At 48.0% G+C, this 18,405-nt stretch overlaps 1 protein-coding gene and 1 long non-coding RNA gene across 4 annotated transcripts in view; one reads left to right on the forward strand and one right to left on the reverse strand.

Moving 5' to 3' along the window:
• PROX1 (prospero homeobox 1) overlaps positions 1–11,929 on the reverse strand; it is a 49,939-nt gene extending 38,010 nt beyond the window's left edge. For 2 of the 3 annotated variants that reach the window (XM_007096178.3, XM_015543840.2), the window contains exons 1-3: positions 11,738–11,929; positions 11,501–11,606; positions 1,950–3,741 (exon numbers count right to left, since the gene is read on the reverse strand). In XM_007096178.3, coding sequence (XP_007096240.1) covers positions 1,950–3,674 — 1,725 coding nt within the window. In that variant the 5' untranslated portion in view covers positions 3,675–3,741; positions 11,501–11,606; positions 11,738–11,929. Of the gene's footprint in view, positions 1–1,949; positions 3,742–10,899; positions 10,974–11,500; positions 11,607–11,737 lie in introns of those variants that run through there. The other variant, XM_042976037.1, reaches the window with a different exon arrangement.
• A 492-nt stretch (positions 11,930–12,421) lies between these two features.
• Positions 12,422–18,405, forward strand: part of LOC107180979 — a 90,094-nt gene continuing 84,110 nt past the window's right edge. The window contains exon 1 of the long non-coding RNA XR_006213869.1: positions 12,422–12,539. This is a non-coding gene — a long non-coding RNA (uncharacterized LOC107180979). The remainder of the gene's footprint in view (positions 12,540–18,405) is intronic.

An 18,405-nucleotide genomic window follows, 5' to 3' on the forward strand; every position in this document is an offset into this window, starting at 1 on the left:
TGTTCCTCGAAACAGGTATGTCCCTTCCTCTGCGTGTGTGTGTGTGTGTGTGTGTGTGTGTGTGTGTGTGTGTAGGAGACAGAAAGAGAGAGAGAGAGAGAGAGAGACAGAGAGAGAGAGAGAGAGAGAGAGAGAGAGAGAGAGGGAAACAACCCACCATCACGACTACTGCCTTCAAACTGGAGACGTCTGAGAGCAACAGGGTCTAGCCCTGGACATCATCAGCCTTGTATGAGCCTCAGAAGATGCTCTTCCTGACAAGGGTGAAAAACCATTCAAGACACTGCATCTTCTTCCTTCGCCTTTCTCATCACCAACGCTACATTACAATCATTTTGACCAATGTTTATTGCCTATTTATCACGAGCAAGGCATGGTGCCTGGCGCAGCTTTGGTTCATGGCTGGTAGATTAAAGTTTAGGTCTTTGAAAGGTAGAAGTTAAATCAGCAACCAAATCAAGACTCAGTTTCTGTTTATATGTCTAAGTCCTCAACAATCTTTATGTTCCTTCCTCTCCTGACATTATTCTCTTCTTCCTCACTATGGAAAGAGACTGTGTTTCACTGCCCTAAGTGGGTCTCATTATTTGTGGCTCTCATTCACCTTATCAAAAATCTCCACAACTCTTCTGAGAGCTGGTTTGAAGGACGGCCTTCACTACATAGGAAAATGTATTTCCACCATAGCTGGGGCTTTGCACTTATGTGGCAGCCTCTGGAGTGGGCTTAGATACTAAAATGTCAATCTCTAGTCATCAGGACAATTGCTCAAAATCCTCAGTTTAGCAACAGCCAACTTAATTGCTAAATTTTATATCCATCTGGCAGTTTATTATAAAAGAAACACGCCTCTACGTGCCCCCAAATGCTACCATTCTACTACCCGTACCCCAAAACACCAACAACCACAAGATTTTTAAAAATTTACTGAAAGGACCGATTTACAGAGAGAAAGAAAAAAAGTCAGTTAAAAATAGCTGGAGTTCAGGAGGGGTCTAATAAAAACTATAACTGGCATCTCTACCTAAAAGTCAGGTTCAAAATATAGAAGAGTCATAAAAAGAGCCATTTTTAAAGCTGAATACAGCTGAGTTTTATATTTAATTGTGCTCTCTCGCTTTCCAAAATAATTTGCTTTGTGTATGTTAGGACAAAAGATTTCTGTGTATGGCTGAACAGAGGTTAATCATGCATAGAGGCAGCTGCACCAAGATCCAAAGAACAGACCTTGGGTGAACGAGAGAGACCAAAGCTGTCTGAATAAATCAGTACCTGTACATTTCCTTAAAGAACAAACAAACAAACAAACAAAAAGAACAACGACCCCCCCCACCCCCCATGTCTCACTTACAGATTAAAGAAAGAATCTAACTCCCCACCCATGTCCATTTTTCTCCCATTGAAGCCTCCCACCAGGAAAGTGCTCTTCATAAAATTTAATCGGGTCTTCTTTGCAGGGACCAGGGGCCTTGCAGACGGTTTAAAGAGGGACAATTCTTCCTACGGAATCTTAGGGATCTCAAAATTGACTTTTCCCTCGACGCCATTATAGAACGTAAAACCTTTTTTAAAAACCTGATAGAATTCAACGTTACAATGAGATTTTTTTTTTTTGTCCACCTCTGAATCTACTCCTAAAGAAAAAAAAGTGTGTGTGGGGGGGATAATACTGGAACAGCAGAAAGAGCACAGTTGAAAAGGGACATATTAAATACCAGCTCTTCGAGGCAATTAACAACTTGCGAAAGTTGCAAAGATGTGGGTTTCCTGGGACGCTTTTGTGCGATCAGAAGTGTGTTGACAAAAGCCTATTACTCTGGATAATAGAGAAGATTGCGTTCTTAAGAAGATACTAATCTACATTATTCTATATATTGTGGAAACCTGACCTTGGGGGAAGCCTTGTTTTGTTCTGTTTTGTTTTCCTCCAGGGGAGAATAAAAGGATATTGCACTTCCCGAATAAGGTGAGATTTCGGACATGTCTTGAAGATCGCCACACTCGGACTTGATGAGCGACAGGGAGAGCCCTTCTGCGGTGCTGGGTGGGTGTGCTGGTGAACACGGATGGTGGCTTAGATGGTGGGATGACATCTTCGTCCTCAGACTCGTCGTCTCCCTAGTTAAGTCTAAGGATTCAGGAGAGGCTCTGTCTTTTCCCGAGAAGGAGCCGGAGGGAGCACCTAACGGACTCTGAAATGGGTAGGCCATCAAGGGAAGGGGGAAGGGGTGGCGGAAGGTAGACGTGGTGAAGCCTGCGGTGGCAGAGAGAGGTGACTGGTGCAGGGGCTGGTGGTGGCCGCCGGCCGGGGGGCCGGAGGCGGACTGGTCGGATGAGTTTTTGCGGACAACCAGGGGCAGTGCTTCCGTCTGGTCTGTGGAACTGGGCATCTGCACGTTGCCGAAGGTGTCCAGGGGGTTCGGAATGATGACGTCGCCAAAGCACTGCAGGCGCTGGTTGGCGGTGTGGAAATTGTGGTTCTCCCCGTTGACCGCGAATCTGGCCTGGGGGATCTGGAGAGGCGGGAAGACCTGAGGAACCTGGCGGGAGGGTTTGGCTGAAAACACTTTGACCACCGTGTCCACCACTTGCGACATGGCGGTGTTCAGTTCCTGCTTCAAGGTCTCGGCCAAGTGCTTGCCTTCGGGTTGCAAGGGGTTCGGCCCGTGATCTCTTTCTTTGTTGTTGCCTTCTCGTTTCGGCTTGTTTTCAGCCAGCTCCTGCTCCCGGATCAGGGCCCGGGCCCGGTCAATGAACTGTCCTGGGTCTAGCTCGCACATCTCGTTGTCTGACCGCCCCACGGAGTCCTGGGCCCGGGCGTCCAGCATCTCCGAGCGCATGCTGTCTTCAGACAGGTTGCCATCTTCATCATTTTCGGAATCGGTGCTGTCATAGATTTGGTAGAACTTCTCCTGCAGCTGGCGCAGCTGCTTCTGCATGTCCTCCAGCTGCTGCTTCAGCTGTCGGCGCTCCTCTCGCTTCTGTTCTTTTCGGGCTGAAACCAGCTGCTGGAAACTCTGTTGCTGCTGCTGGGGCAGTTTCTGCTTGCGTTTGTTTTCTCTGTAACTTTCTCGGGGACTCACAGACTGCGGGGCCATCTCTCTTTCATTTTCATTGCCCCTTAATGCCACACTGGGGGAATGGCTCATACCCCGAATTATATTCTCAACCCGGGCGCGCTTCGCTCTCAGGTGCTCATCACATAAGCGATCCATATCAAACTGGCTCATAGTAGGCCTGCCAAAAGGGGAAAGACACTCTGGGGGGCTGTCTCTTGAAGAGTTGCTGCATATATCCTCCTGATGTACTTCGGAGCCTGTGCTAGAGAGGCCGCTGGCTTGGAAACTGGGCTCCGTGCCACCATTTTTGTTCATGTTATTTTTCAACAGCTGGGAAATTATGGTTGCTCCTGGAAAAGGCATCATGGCATCTTCATACGAGTTCGCCCTCTTCAGCAGCTTGCGGAGTACATTTGACTTTTCCCCATCTGCATGCTGCACCACTGAATACTCAACATCCTGCTCAGAACCTTGGGGATTCATGGCACTAAAAAACGTTGCTCTTGCCTTAGCAAAAAATGCAGATGCTGTCCCTACCGTCCTTTTCACTCCAATGTCAACTCTTCTCCTCTTGGTTTGCCGGCTTAAGAGGGCTGTGCTGTCATGGTCAGGCATCACTGGACAGTTATTGTGCCATCTTCAAAAGCTCGTCAGCTGGGCACAGCTCAAGAATCCCGGGACCCTGGCCAACAGAACAAAAGGACTGATGAATCATTTTCTTTAAATTTCTCCAAATTTCCTGACCTCAATCCTGAATCAAATGCAAAATGCATAGGCTCTGGGATTTATGGCACATTACAATTATTGCAATTTATTATGCACTCTGCTTGAAATGAAACATTTTTAAATATTTCTGCTCCACTGGTTTAAGATGGATTAAGATTAAAAAAAAAAAAAAAGCAAAAACTGCTTAAGCACCAGTAATATGATTCTCTTTCACAAATGCCTAAAATGATACTGTTTATCTTCAGAAGAAACAGTAGATTATAAGAACACAGCCTCTGACAACCAATTGATTAAATTTTGGGCATTGAGATTCATATTACAAAAGAAGATGAAAGTGGTCTCTACTTAAGATATAAGGTTCAATTTTGAGGCTGTGTGAAATTTGGAAGAAAAATTCCATTTCTGAATTAAAATTATTCTGGTTCTAATGCCCTTAGAGGAGAAAGACTCAAAAGTACATGCAAATGCTCAACACGCCCCCTTTATTACTGAATTTAAAAATATTTCTGTCATATCTGAAATGGGAGGGAGAACACCCCCATCAGCACCTTTCCAATACAAATGGTCAATTTAACATTGAAATAAACGCACAGATATTCATTTCACAAGTCTGCTTATTTAGCATGGATGTGCATTTTTATTAGTAAAATCACATTGGAAAACGCGATCTATTGCTATATCTTAACGTAAGGGTGAGAATATTTATGAATTTTCATGATGTCCTTTTGATGACTTAAATGACCACAAAGTTGGACTCACTGTAAAAGAAGGAATTGCCACATTTCAGAAATCAGTATGGGGAACAATAAACTGAGTGAGGCAAGGATAAATGTATCTTCAGTATTAGTTCTCTTCTGTTAAAATCTGCCAAAATAATACTTCAAATGCCTAAAGAAACTTTAATATACACATCCTTTGTGAATCTTTTTTCTTATGCCAAATTCAAGGTGGGGGGAGACTAAAAGAAAGTAAATAAAGATGCAAAAGCATCAGTCAGATATATGAGAAAGATAAATATCTTCTCTGCACATGAACTTCCATTGTTTCTTGAGGACACAATAGTAAAAGAGAATATCCTTCCTTGCATTTTATGCAAGGCACCTGACATATTTTGTGACTTATTACCCAGTGATGCTAACCCCCAATTTTGTGTGCATATAAGATGTCATATCTTTTTTGCTTACAATTAACATTTTATGAAGAAAATGAAAATATTTTTTTCACACAGGGTTTATCTAATATTAAACTTCACGTTTGCTTAACAGAGCACATCTTCACAATAACAGGGTCTATTGCCAAAGGCAGCGTGCAGAGTGTTTGGAACGGTTCCCATCTCTTTCGGTTCACCTGTAAAAACATCTACGTGCTCCCTAGGACTGCATCTGTGGCTAGTTTTAAAGAATGACTATCCATGCAAATAGGCATAATTTCAGCAGGAAATAACCTGTAAAAATCAAGAAAATGCTCAATGCTTAGATGACAACGTGTGGGTTTTTTATTTTTATTTTTATTTTTTACTCAACAAAGATTCCGTCATGCATTCCTTGTTCCTGGTTTCTATGTGAAGACACAACATTTTTTAAAAAGCCTGTTCATGCAGGCAATATGATGCTTCTTTATATGTTTTTGTATGCTTAAAATTAAAATACTTTTTGTATGCCTCAGGATAAAATTTCCCAAAGTTGGAATGGAAACAGATCTTAATAACTTCAATATTGGGTTCAAAATTGAAGTCGGAATGATGGTGCACCCTCACACATCAATAATAAAACTGAGTTCAGGAATACAAAAATGCAATGACAAATATTTCGCTAACACATTGGATCCCATAAATCAGGTGTAGCCATCAGGTGAGAAAAAGAAAAACACCGAGGCAAACAAGAAAAGAAATGGGTTATTTCGGAGCCCAGAAAGATTTGCACACTGGGGGTAGGTCTCTGCAAGGAGGACCTCTTTGTGTGTGTATTAGTTCATTGCCATTGTTTTAAAATTTTACCTCTTTTCTTTTTTTGTGTGCAAATTCTCTTCTCCTTAATATCACCTGAAAAGCACAGGGATCTCTAGTCAAAACACTGAACAAACTTTCCGCAGTCTTTTTTCTTCCTCTGTTCAGCTTAACCCCCAATCTGGATTTTTCTCCTGCCCATCCTTGCCAGGGGACAAGCATCTCTGCAACAGGGGCTCAGAATGACAGGCTGGTGTAAGAGATGCGCACAAGGTCATCCGCAGGCATCCTTCCTTTCCCAACTGTCATTTACCTCTGCGTCAACTGCACTTCCTCTCATAGCCTAGGTATCAACAGCTGCATCCCTGCCTCGTGCCCAAGCCAAGAAGAGGGCTGTGCTCTTCCGAAGGCAGAAAGAAATGATACTCTCATTTGCAGTGGACAGTAAGTGTTAATTAAACATGTTTGGTGGGTCTTCCAAGAACCAAATACCCTGTGACTTCCTTCAAATTCACAAATCTAAACAGATTTTTTTCCATCCCCTGTCAACCAGTCAGCATTTTTAGATTAGATAATGATTTGCTTCTGTTTGGGGCTAAGAGAATATGGGAATCCTTTTAGGTCTTGTTGTAAAATGTCCAGCTGAGACATAACAAATAGGACAAAACAAATGGGAAAAAGTATATATTCTGCCAAGACCAGACATTATATTAATAGGCATGAATAAATACAGCTCTCCATATAGCTAAGATCTAAACTTAAAAATAAAGGTAGAGGGGTAGTGCACGCTGGGACCATAACCCATGGAGGCAATAGACAAGATTAAGTAATTATAACTGGGTGACATAATACTTGATTAGCAAATTGATTCATAAACAAGAGATAGATGTGAATGTATTTACCACATAAGAAAACGCATTGTTCAACGACTATCATATAAATTAAATCACTTGAAAACACATTTAAAGGTGCTGCCATGGGCTTCCTAATTCAGAATTTAGAGACTGCTATGGACTGACTTTATCACTGATCTCATCCTGTCCATTAAGATTTTTAAAAATTCCTTTATTTCTCAACAGATGTCCTAAGTCATAGTGTTTCAACTACAATTATTATTGACTCTTATTGTATTTTGATTTTTACATTCGTTTTGAGTTTAAACAGGCGAGATGAAACCTTTTGATCAGCCCTTGGAAACAGTAATATCAGCAAGTATGCAGAAAAAAATCCTGATGTAGAATTTGAGCCCAAATGTATTACTGTTTGGATACATATATTCTGTTCCAGTAAACTCCTCTTCAATTACCATGAAAACCCATACAGAATATTTTTATTCTTAAAAAATTTGTCACAGCTAGCATTTGGTATCTAAGTACTCAACTGCTTTAATAATTCCTATACAGTGATTATCTTGACATAGCAGCTTCCTCCCAGAGAAAGATAAGAACAAACATCCAGGTATAATTGAGTCAGATTTTAACTACTCCAAAAGATTCATTAAGATCTGAATTATCTCAAGAACGTCAGGTAGCTTAACATGGAGAATGCTAAGGAACTTGATGACTTAATGTTAGAAAAGAACTTTCAGCGAGGAATTTCAAAGGGATTGGAGTAGAAAGTGGCTAAGTGCTCTACTTGAATAAAGAAGTTATTTGGGGGAGGGGATTACAACTTTTACGTATCTATCCGGAGTCCAGATTCTGGACAAAGAAGTGTTCATCATGGTAATTATCCAAATAGTTTAGACAAATCTTTTATAAGACAGGGTGAGTGTAAGGTTGGCATGGTTTCCTGTTTGGATAACTTAGATTATCTGTCTTTGTTGGTAAAATTATTTGAAGAAATTGCTCAAGCCTACACTTTACTTCTTATGGAAAACAATCTTTGAATGGGCCTCTAATCTACTTGGGTCAACCTGGTTATGAAATTTCGAATGCACTATCACTAACAAAGAACATCTTAAATCCACCTGAAAATCGGTAATTCAAGGCAGGGGGGTGGGGGAGATCAGATGATTTGATTTAGGTAGTCTCCCCTAAGGCCACCAAATCATCAAATCTTCCCCCTAACCCCTCTTCACTGTATTCAAGAGTTCCTTTCTGCTAATTAGCAACTTTTCCTTCAGGGATGTTTCTGCTTGCTGTAAGGTTAAGAAAGCGTTTTATGTTTAGTTTGAAGAACCCACTTGACAGAAGTTCGTACTTCAGTTAACTGAGATTGTATCCTCAAATCTCATATCAGGTTTTAAAATTTCCTATCATAACAGAGTTCTCATATCATAACCGTTTCACTTAAAATTCCTCCAACCTATCAAAAATTCCGTACGTTTTTCACCTGCAAAATGAACACAGAATATTTTCTGAGACATGCCTAAAACATTCATTTGCACCAATAATTCACCACATTAGTAAGTAAAAGAGTAAGAAACGATCTCAAGAAAAAACACACTTTTTTTCTTTTTTGTAGAAAATTCAAATACTCTAAATGTCCTTTGAAAGCTTTAGACTACACTAGGCAATAAGGTTGGAGAAATTCCTGAGGTATCTGTCCTTTCCAGTTGATACAGGTACTTAATTGGAATCCAATAATAATATGTCACGCACAATCCATCTTTATACTAGGAAAACAGTCACATTTTATGATTTATTTTGTTAATCCTAAACCTAAACATTCCTTCTATCAACAGTTGAAAATGCAAGACAATCCCTGAAATGATATAAGAAATTCATGAAAAAAAAAAAAAGGCCTATTTGCACTTTGAACAGATAAAGAGAACCCCGGCAGCTGGCTTACGTTTTAAGATTGCAAGTGCTACTTCTAGAGGAACCATGCTAGGAAATGAATAAAGTGAGAACAGAGATGCATGTGACGTAGGCATGACTTTTCTTCTCACAAGGTGATGATTAAACTAAGCAGAATTCTGCATAATGGACACATAAACATACTAGTAAGTACCAAGCACAGACAACCTCTATCAAACATAAAGGAAATGGACATATCCATAGATGACGTGAAAAAACTTCGCAAACACCCAAGGCAAGTATTGAGGGAGGGACTCTGAGATTTTAAGTCTAAAGGACAAATGACACACAGTATCTCATTTTCATGAACCCACGATCGTCACCCAAACAACAAAGACAACCGATAAAACCATTCACCATCTAACCTATTTCTATGTAACACAAGAAGTAGCCTGTTTAAAGAGAAACTTAAAAGGTCAAGTTTGAATAATCCAGATATAGTGCTTCCACTGAATTCTCCACAGCTTCCCTCACACATCAAGCCACGGTCCTTACCCTCGCCGATTTTACCATTATATAAACGTGGCCACGTTGTAGCATATGGACAGGGTAACACCAATGCTCCGCTTTTCCTTTCTCACCACACACAGCCCATTTCATTCTGAAAATACTCAGAAGTTCTTGCAAGAAACTCCTCACACAGCTGATTGCCTGCATCTTGCATCAAACAGAGAAAGCGCAGTTACCTCTCACGTACTTGAGATTTTCCTTCTCCATCAAAGTAATAACTAGGACATCTGGCACATGTCTGGTACAATGACAGGCTCACTCTGCTTTATGAGAGTATTTAACATAGGACTTGAAAGAGTTTATGCACATACCTATTCTTTCTGGGCAGAGAGAAGGCACGCTAAAAAGATAAGCTTTAACAACAGTAACACTTTCAAATGACTTTGGTATTCTTGGCAGTTACACACACCGCCCATGGCCGCCCAAAACACACAGGCACACAAAAGACGGCTCTCGCCCACCCCCCTTCCGCACCACGGACCTGGGAGATAGGCAGAAACTATAGAGGGAAGCAGAGGGAAAGTCAATCTCTCTCCACCTGCTGCCTGAAGTGGGGGGACTTTCAGCCGCCTGGCAGGCAGAAGCCTGAGACACAGCCTCAGCAGCAGCCTGCCAACATCCTTAAGGAAAATAAACAAACACATACCAACTTATCCCCCACCCCCAAGCAAAGAACTCACATGGCCGGGCTCAAAGCATAACAACAGCCCAGTTCCCATTAGCCCGGAGAATCCTATTAAGCAGGGCACCCATAAATTCATAAACTTCTGCAACCCTGGAGTGCGCATTGTGGTCTGGAGCTGTACAGACACACACAGACACAGAGGAAATCTGCACCTGTCTTTCTTGACCCAACACACCTGTCAGGCCCTGCCCATGCACAGCGCTCTACGAATAGACTTCTGCCTACCTAGTTTAGGAAAGGAAATTATTATTATTATTTTTTTTGGTAAGGGAGGTTATAGGTGGGAGGGAAGGAGGGGGGAAGGGAGGGGGAGAGAGAGGGAGGGAGAGAGAGAGAGAGAGAACAAGAGAAGACACTTATAGCCTTGACTTTGAGAGAAGGCCACCCTGTGCTCGCACTGTTTTTATAAGCTCTGGGAGACAACACAGACCTTCTTGGAAAAATAAAAACAAGCAGGTGAGCTCCCAGCCTTCCCCCAGGCGGAGCAGGGTTCTGGACTGCCAAGAACAGCAGTCTCACACTCCAACCTGCCTCCTTGGGCTATTTAAGACGATCGCCCAACCGCTCCTCCTCCTCCTCTCTGCCAGCCTGGAGGACTCTCAACTTCCGAAAAAAGCTGAGAAGTGGCGGGAGACGTGTGAGTCTCTCTCGAAAGCTACTCCCCCTTCACCTCCCTCCCGCCATTCCCTATCCACCCCCCCCCCCCCACTCCGAACCACGCTTTCCACCGGCGTTCAGTTTTAGCAGGAGTAAGTGGCTAGCACGCCAGAAGAACCAACAACTTGCTAAACTGGACTTTGGGTGAAGTCTCCCCCCCACCCAGCGCCCCCCTGCCTGTCCTCCTCCTGGTGTGTTCAGCCAAGATAGCAGCTCTTCCCGCCCTCCTCACCATTCTCCCCGGTAACAATCACCCTCACCTCTGTTCTCCTCCCTCCCCAGTCCGCTGAACTGGGGCACAACGGCAGGTACCACCCAGACAAGACCAGATCCCAGCAGCCCCGCGGCACACACACTGCCAGCCAGGGCTGTGAGAGTCCTCGCGTCGCAGATCCGCAGCCCAAGAACATCCCCTACCCCCACCCGCACCGCCAGCACTCGGTCCCCCCGCGACGCTCCGGCCCCATCCCTCCACCACCGCCACACGACCTCCTGAGGCTCCCGCGGCCGCCTTACCCAACTCAACTTGACCTAGCCCTGGTTCCTCGGAGCTCTGGAGAGGGACGCCGCGCTGCTTTCCCGGGACCATCTCTCCACCGCTCCAACCCCGATTTCAACATTGCGGCTTCGACAGCGTTTTGCGAGTAAAGTAACAGAGCGCCCCCCTCCTCCCTCCCCCCTCCTCCCTGCTCCCCGGCCCTCTGCTGGGGTTCAAAAGGAGAAGTGAAAGGTATGCAAATGACAAGCAAATTGGAAGAGCCTGGAAGAAAGGCAGCTATAATAAACAAGACAAAGAGAAAGGACGTGGGGGCTGGCCCAGGAGTTTTAGCCGGGAGAGACGGGAAGGATGGGGCTTGGCGGAAAGCGGGGATCCAGGCGAACAAAAAGCGACCCGGTGCCCCTCGCGGTCCTCTCTCCCGAGAAGAGAGGGCAAGAAAAAGAAGGAAGGGACGCAAACGCCTCCTCACAGCCCAGGAACAGTACACAAAAGGTGACAAGATCAGCGACAAGTCCAGCAGTATCAGCCTCCCCCGCCGCCCGCCCCCCCCCCATCGCCACCACCACCCCAGCCACCAGCAGGAAAGAGAAAGAAATAAAAGCCAAGCGGATCACTTACTCTTAGGAACTGGGAGGAGCGGAGCGCTGAGTTCCACGGAGGCTCCTGCTTACAAACTGTTTAGAGCCTATTTTATTATGATTCATTTAAATAACACCATTTTCTCCTGGAAAAAAAAAATGTTTACACGGGCATGAGTAATGGGAGTCTCTTTTCTTTTCTTCCCATTCAAGAACAAGCCAGGACAAGTGATTCTGGAAAAGGGGAGGGGACTGGCGAGGGGGAGAGGATACTTACGCGGTGCAGAGGGCAGTGGGACCGAGCGTGGTTTTGCCGGCAGGGAGAGGAGAACACGCGCGCGCACACACGCGGCGGTGTCTTGCGGGTGATGAATGTGATAATTGGACCGGGGCCGGTGAGTGCGCGCGAGCGAGCGAGCGAGCGGGGCGAGCGGGGCGAGCGGGCGAGGGAGAGGGGACGGTGGGAAGGGTGGGAGGGGAGAGGAGAGGAGAGGAGAGGGAAGAAGACGAGGCAGAGGAGGGCAGGGAGGAGCGGAGAGAAGAGAGGAGAGGAAGGAGGGAAGAAGAGAGGAGCCGCGGAGAGGAGCCGAGCGGAGAGGGAGCGGGCGGCCCGGCGAGAGCTCTTTTGCGCCGCTGCGCTTCCCCGGCTGCAATGGTGTATTATTTCAGAGCGATCCCTCAGCTGAGGGCTCCGCTCCACAACAAGATTTACTTTAAGACACAGCTGAAGGAAACAGGAAGACTGCACGTCACAGTCTGACTGACGTACCCGGCCCCAGCACCCAATCGCGAGGCGCCTTCGGATTCAAGGGGGGATAGCGAGGCAAGAGAACTTGGGAGGAAAAAAAAAATATAAAAGGGGTGGGGGGTGAGGGGCTGGGAGGAGAGGAGGGGAGAGGGGCCCCGCGCTCCCCCTCCCCCGCCTCCATCCCCGGCCCCCACCCCCGCCCCCGCCCTGCCACCGCTTCGGGGCGACTGGATCGCCGCGCCGGGGCCGGAGCGAGCCATCTGCGGGCACTGTGCAAAGCGGGCGACGGCGCGAGCGGCGCTCGGCTCACACTCGCTCGTCCGGGACGCAGGTCCTTTCCCCCCCACCCCCCACCCCCTCTCTTCCTTTCCCAGATACAGCTGATCGAGTTCACCGAGTGGCCGAGCTTGGAGCAGACTTGGGTGGAGAAAGGCACGGAAAAGTATACTGGAGAAAAAGTGGGGTTTTAGGGGTGGAGTGGTATAGGAGGAGGGAGTGGGGAAGCTCGCAGGTCGTTCCACATTTTAAATGATCACAGACAGTATCAAGAATACATGTCACCCTTGCTTGCTTTTAGAGGCAAAGTGGACAATAAAATACAGGTAGGTTTGGGATTTAAATAATACGTGCCAGAGGCTTCACTTGGGCTCCGCTGCATCTGGTAGCAGACCAGTATTGGCTGAGTTCCAGTTAATCTCCCGTCAAAATTACTAGGAAGAAGAGTATCTGCCCTTGGTTCTTCTGATTGTAGGTACAGCAGCCTTTTTTTGGGGGGGGGGGGAAATGTTGCAAACATTACCTCGCAATTATCCCTCACTAACTCACTCACCCCACGATGACCAAAGAGAGAGGTTTCATACTGGAGTACACAATTTTGGCTCCTGGGTAGCCAACTTTAAAGTTTATTAAGTAAGAAATTTCAAACGCTTAAATTTCGGGCTTCAACGTAAAGCTATAGAAAATGCACTTTGGTTAGACATCTCTTGGAGGAAAAATAACCAGGGAGATTTCTTTAGATAACGTGGCTCTTAAAGAGCTCCTTGGAGGTTTGCAAGTTACAAATGCGAAAGGGCATTTCCAGCCGCAGCCAGAACGTGTCTTTCACCGGGCACAGTAAACGGCTTTTAATAAAGCAACCGCGTTTATGACCTAAAGATCCTATAAAAGCCAGGACTTACAAGGGCTGAGAAGCAGAAATACTCGTACCTAGTCGATTAGACATTCAGTTTTTAGGTAGGATGGGAACAAGTATTTTTTGTATGTTCCTCGAGTTCAAGCAGATCAAAGGTTTGGGACAACTGTCAAGCAGACGTTGGTTGGGATGGGGCGTGTTACCAGTACACAGACAGACAACCACCACCATCTTCTGCCACGCACATATACCCCTTTCCTAGGACGTTTACAATTTCAGTCTCAAATTCATCACTGTGAAGAAGTCTTCTCTTTGAATAAGAATAGAGATGGTAACAAGCCTGAGACTATACTCTGTAGGAAACTTTTGGCACAGGATTCAAACATTGAGAAGAAGAAGAAGAAGAAGAAGAAGAAGAAGAAGAAGAAGAAGAAGAAGAAATCAAGCCCGCCAGGGTAGGTGTCGAGGGTAAGAAAAGAGGCTTGCTTGAGCATCCCCCAGCCTTCACTTCTCTCTTTCTGCCGCCCCCAGACCCTCCCTCCACACCATTTCGGAAACGACACAGATGCGGGCAAACACATCACCCGCACTCCCAGTGATCGGCTATTGTATCAAGTGTTTTAATCGAGATGTGACAATTTAGGCTGGGGACAGAAATAATCTATCAACATGCCCATTAGATGCAGGGTGGAATAATGCTTCTATTGGTTGGGTCCTTTCGAGGTAAGCGGGTGTATTGAGCCGGGAAATTTGGGTTCTGTGAATGGATCGAGGCTACTTCCTTTCTGCCTTTCCGTCCTATTATTTTCTTTAAGTATCCCAGTTTGTACATATGTTAGCGCCAGCCCACAAATAAACTGGCAGGAGTAGAGGATATATGCCCTCCACACCTTAAAACCATCTGCTCAGTTTGACATTTACAAAAAAGGAAGGAGAGAGCAGGGAAGGAGGAGGGGGAGAAGGGGGAAGAAAGGAAGCCGAGAGGGAGAGAAAAGATTCAGAATCTGCAAGGAAATGGCTTGAACTTCAGCCCACAAGTTATGTTAGTTACACCTAGCGCTCGGTTTGCACATTTTGCACACTCTACGCCCGGCAACTGGCGGCAGGAAAAGTTCCTCGCGAACCCCAGTAAGCCTTCTGTCACTCTCGGGGGGAAGGCAGGCCTGAGTGCAAGTCGGGGTAAAGCCGTCTGGCAGACAAGGAAGCTCCCCCACTCCCAGCCAACGCCGCGGAGGCTCGCAGCTCGCCACGCTCCGCCGCGGCAGTTCGCAGCCCGCATTAGGGCGCAAGAACTGCTGGTTGAAATAGGAGCGCGCGCGACGCTGGGCAAGCGAGCTCGGTCCGAAGCCCAGCTCCGTGAGCTACGTACGCGGAGCCCTGTCCTGTCCCCTGCTGTCGGGGCGCCCCACAGGCCGGGCTCCTGGTAACCTCTCTTGCCCAAGCTGCGGCGCTCTCCCAGGTCTTGGGACGCTCTAGAGCAAGGCGTGAGGCCCGAGCCCCCTATCTCGGGCGACTCCCGGTTTGTTTTCTGATAGGGGAGAAGTGATCAGTCAGGTCGGAGACGAGAAGTCGCCTAGATACTGGCTCCATCTCTGAAACCAGCGGCCAAGCCTAGGGTCAACTCCTTCCTCTGTCCATTGGAAACACAACCCCAGTAACTTAAAAGTTAACACAAGTTCTGACCGCTTTTCCAACAAACCTCATCCATGCAGACTGCCTTTACTTATTTATGGGAAGGGGGATCTGCTGCGAGTTCTTAGTCAAACTCCTGCAGTCCTCACTTGTGCATCTGGTCCTGGGTTAAACCCACTTTGCCTTGACCTTTCCTCGGTGTGTTTCCGCCCCCCTTCCCCTTTCTTAAAGCCCTCAGATGAAGCTAGGAGGGAAGATTGCATATAAGTAATTTAAAACCTTACGATGAACCATCGTCAGATCCTAAGCAAACCAATTCTGGGAACTTCAGCCAGATCCAGTAGAGAGGCAAACGTGGGCGTGGATTTCGGAAGAAAGATGCTGAAGATCCCTGCCTGGACGGAAACGCACACAAAACCATCCGCTATCCAGCACCACCAGCACCACCCTGAAGAAGGGAAGAGAAAGAAAGAAAAACCAACTCCAGGGTGCAGGCCGGCCTGCTTCCGGCAGTCTAAAAGCAGACTGACCGCCATTCTCTCCTTCCCCACCCCCCTAGCCCCGGTGCCCAGTGCGACGCCAAGCTCAACCTGGATTTGTTCTGAATGGGGGGGAAAGTGAAATGCCACAAGATCAGTAGCAAGTAGCAGCTGCAGCGTTTCTCTCCTGGGAACCCCACTGCTTAGAAGCCTCCCGAGTGATGTTTGTTTAACCAACGGCTTTCAAAGTAAACAGAGGCGAAGCGCTCCAAAGAAGTTGAAATATAACCCTTACAAGAATTTGGGGCCGGAGTGCTGGCAGAAAAAGTAAAAAAAAAAAAAAAAATTTTTTTTTGGTTTTAAATAATAAAGCTTCCATCCCAAATAAGAGCCCACCACAGTGCCTAAAGGAAACTAGAAGGGTCACAAAAACATAAATTTATCGAAAGGATTCATTGCAGTAAAGTGACCTCAAAATCATCCTTCGTCCACAAACACACACCTGCGGGGAGCGGGGTTGGTTGTCAGTGACTTGAAGGGGCACACTACTACTCGATTTTAGGGAAGTGGGCGAAAACAATCGAAGGGAGGTGCTTTCCCAGCCCTGCAGTAGAAAGGAGTAGGCAGGGCGCTCTGCGCCAGCCCTGGCTTTGCCTCAGGCACCGAACTTTCCAATATCAAGATATTAACAGATGGTGGTGAGCACATGGAGGGCTGTTACTTACATAATCCAGCCACTCCGCCCAGCCGCGCTGAAGCCGGCGAGGCGCCCGCCAGGCCGCGCGCGCGCCTTGCGAGGGGTGCTGCTGTCCCCCGAAATAACGTGCTTTCCTCTCCAACCCCCACCCGGTTCTTTGGGGGCCAGGGTTTGGAGAGGTCGTGCTTTCAGAAAAACATTCGCATCGATCGGGGTGTGCTTTACCTTCTTCAGTCCACAGTAAAGAAGCTGGAGACCCAAGGGCAGAGGGAAGCGGAGGGAACGCTTTCGGGGAGAGCCGGACGCCGTCCCTCGGTATGGGTGGGGGGGTACACGGGAGTGGAATGTTCGCAATTTACATCCCTCCTTCTTTGGCTCAGTATTAGCAGATCTTTCCCAGTCACTGAAATACAAAGGCAGGCTCGGGCCGCGGCTGAGGGGGAGCGGGGTGGGGTGAGGGTGTGAGTGCGAGGGGACGCCTCTGCACGCGGGGGCGCAGTGGGCAAAGTTACGCAAAGCCTCCGGGCACCGCTAGGCTCCCGAGCTTCTGCAGGTTTTCAAGCACTGCTTCTCGCACGCGGGGAGTCCCTTTCGGCTGTGTGGCCGCCTGCTGCCTTCACGGTCCCAGCCACCTCCCCCGAGGCCCGGTCCCTCCCCGTGTGCCTGTGTACCTCCGCCCGTGGGTCGGGGGGCGCGTTTGTTTGCCGAGCCTCTCCCTGACGGCGACTCCGGCCGCCGAAACCCGTGAGGAACACGCCTCAGTGGGCTGGAAAAGTTTCGGGTTGGGAGGGAAGGGTGGGAGTCGCCTCTCCTGGCACCCGGCGCGAGCGGGGCTGCCTGGCCGGCGGCTACCTCCCGGTCCCCTCCTCCCTCCCGGCCCTTCCTTTTTCGCCGCGGCCCCGCGCTAGGTGTCGCGGCCTCTCGGCCCAGAGACCCGGAGCGCGAGGTGCGGCGGCGGCGGCGGCGGCGGCGGCGGCGGCGGCGGCGGCGGCCGGGAGCTCCGAGCGGAGGGCACGCCCCTGCCGCCCGCGCGGCCCCCGGGGGTCCCGCTCGCCCCGCCCGGGCTCTGCGGCCCCCGCCTCCTCCCGAGCCGCCTCCGGGGCCGGAGCCCCTCTCGGCTGGCCCGCGCGGGGCGCACGCCGGGAGCAGAGGGCAGCCACCTGCTCCCCGGGCTGCGCGGGGCAGCGAACATCCGACGCCGCCCGGGCCCCGCGGCCCCGCGGCGCATCCCCCCGGCCCTCCCCCCCCCCTTTCCCCGCGTCCCCGCTCCGCCACCGCCAGCCTGTTGCTGCGGGGGCCGTTCCGGCGGCGGCGCGCCCGCACCCGGGGACGCGCTCCACCTGGGCGACGGGGGCCTCCCCAGGGACCCAAGGAGGAGGGGCGGGGGCGTTTGAAAGGATGGAAGAAGCCTCCCCTCCTGTCCACCCCCTTTCTGTTGTCAATTAAGGACATTTGGCCGTTACCCCCAGCTTCTCCTTTCTTTGGTGTTTCAAGTCCAGGGTGTGAATTCCGAGGAGGTGCTCGATTTTTGGTGATTTGGGGTGATAGGACTTAAATTACCCCTCCTGTCCACCTTGCTAGGCTTTTATTCAGGAGCGGATTCGAGATAAATAGGTGTAGGCCTGGCACAGGGGGAAAAGCGAAGGAGGCTCCCAGTTTGGATTTATTTGGGGGGAGAGAGCGCGACTCTGGAAAGTTGCATTTTGTTTAAATTAGAGCAAGAGAGAGTTGAAAGCCAGATTTCTATAATTTTTTCTGGTGATATTTCTTTTATGAAGTATCTAAGTGTCTGTTTGTCATCATTTTGAGATCAAAAGGAAAATCCATATGCTGCATAGTTTTTCGAAATTGCTATTTAAATATGTTTTAAATGTTTTATCCAACGTGGAGAAGGCTGCTCGCTCGGAGGCAAGGCTGGTAACAGGGATAGCGGGATGGTTTGATGTGGAGCAGTGGTTCCCAAGAGTGGCCCATAATCAGGAGTCACCAAGGGAGCTTTTAAAAAACAAAGATTTCTGGGCCCACCCCAGCAAGGGAAATCAGTGGGAGGACCTGGGCCTCTGGGGGTCATGCTGTGTTTCCAATTACTGTTCAGTTACTGATCAGTGACCTTAGGTGTGTTACTTAATCTATGTGAGCCTCAGTTCTTTTTATCTGTTAAGTGGGGGTAATATCCAACTTACGGAGTTGTAGAGAGTGTTATGTAAGTAAAATTGTTCAGCTTGTGATTGATGCTCAATGAGCCTATTTTGTCTAC

This window comes from Panthera tigris, chromosome F3 (genome assembly GCF_018350195.1).
Source record: "Panthera tigris isolate Pti1 chromosome F3, P.tigris_Pti1_mat1.1, whole genome shotgun sequence".
Classification (NCBI taxonomy): Eukaryota; Metazoa; Chordata; class Mammalia; order Carnivora; family Felidae; genus Panthera; species Panthera tigris.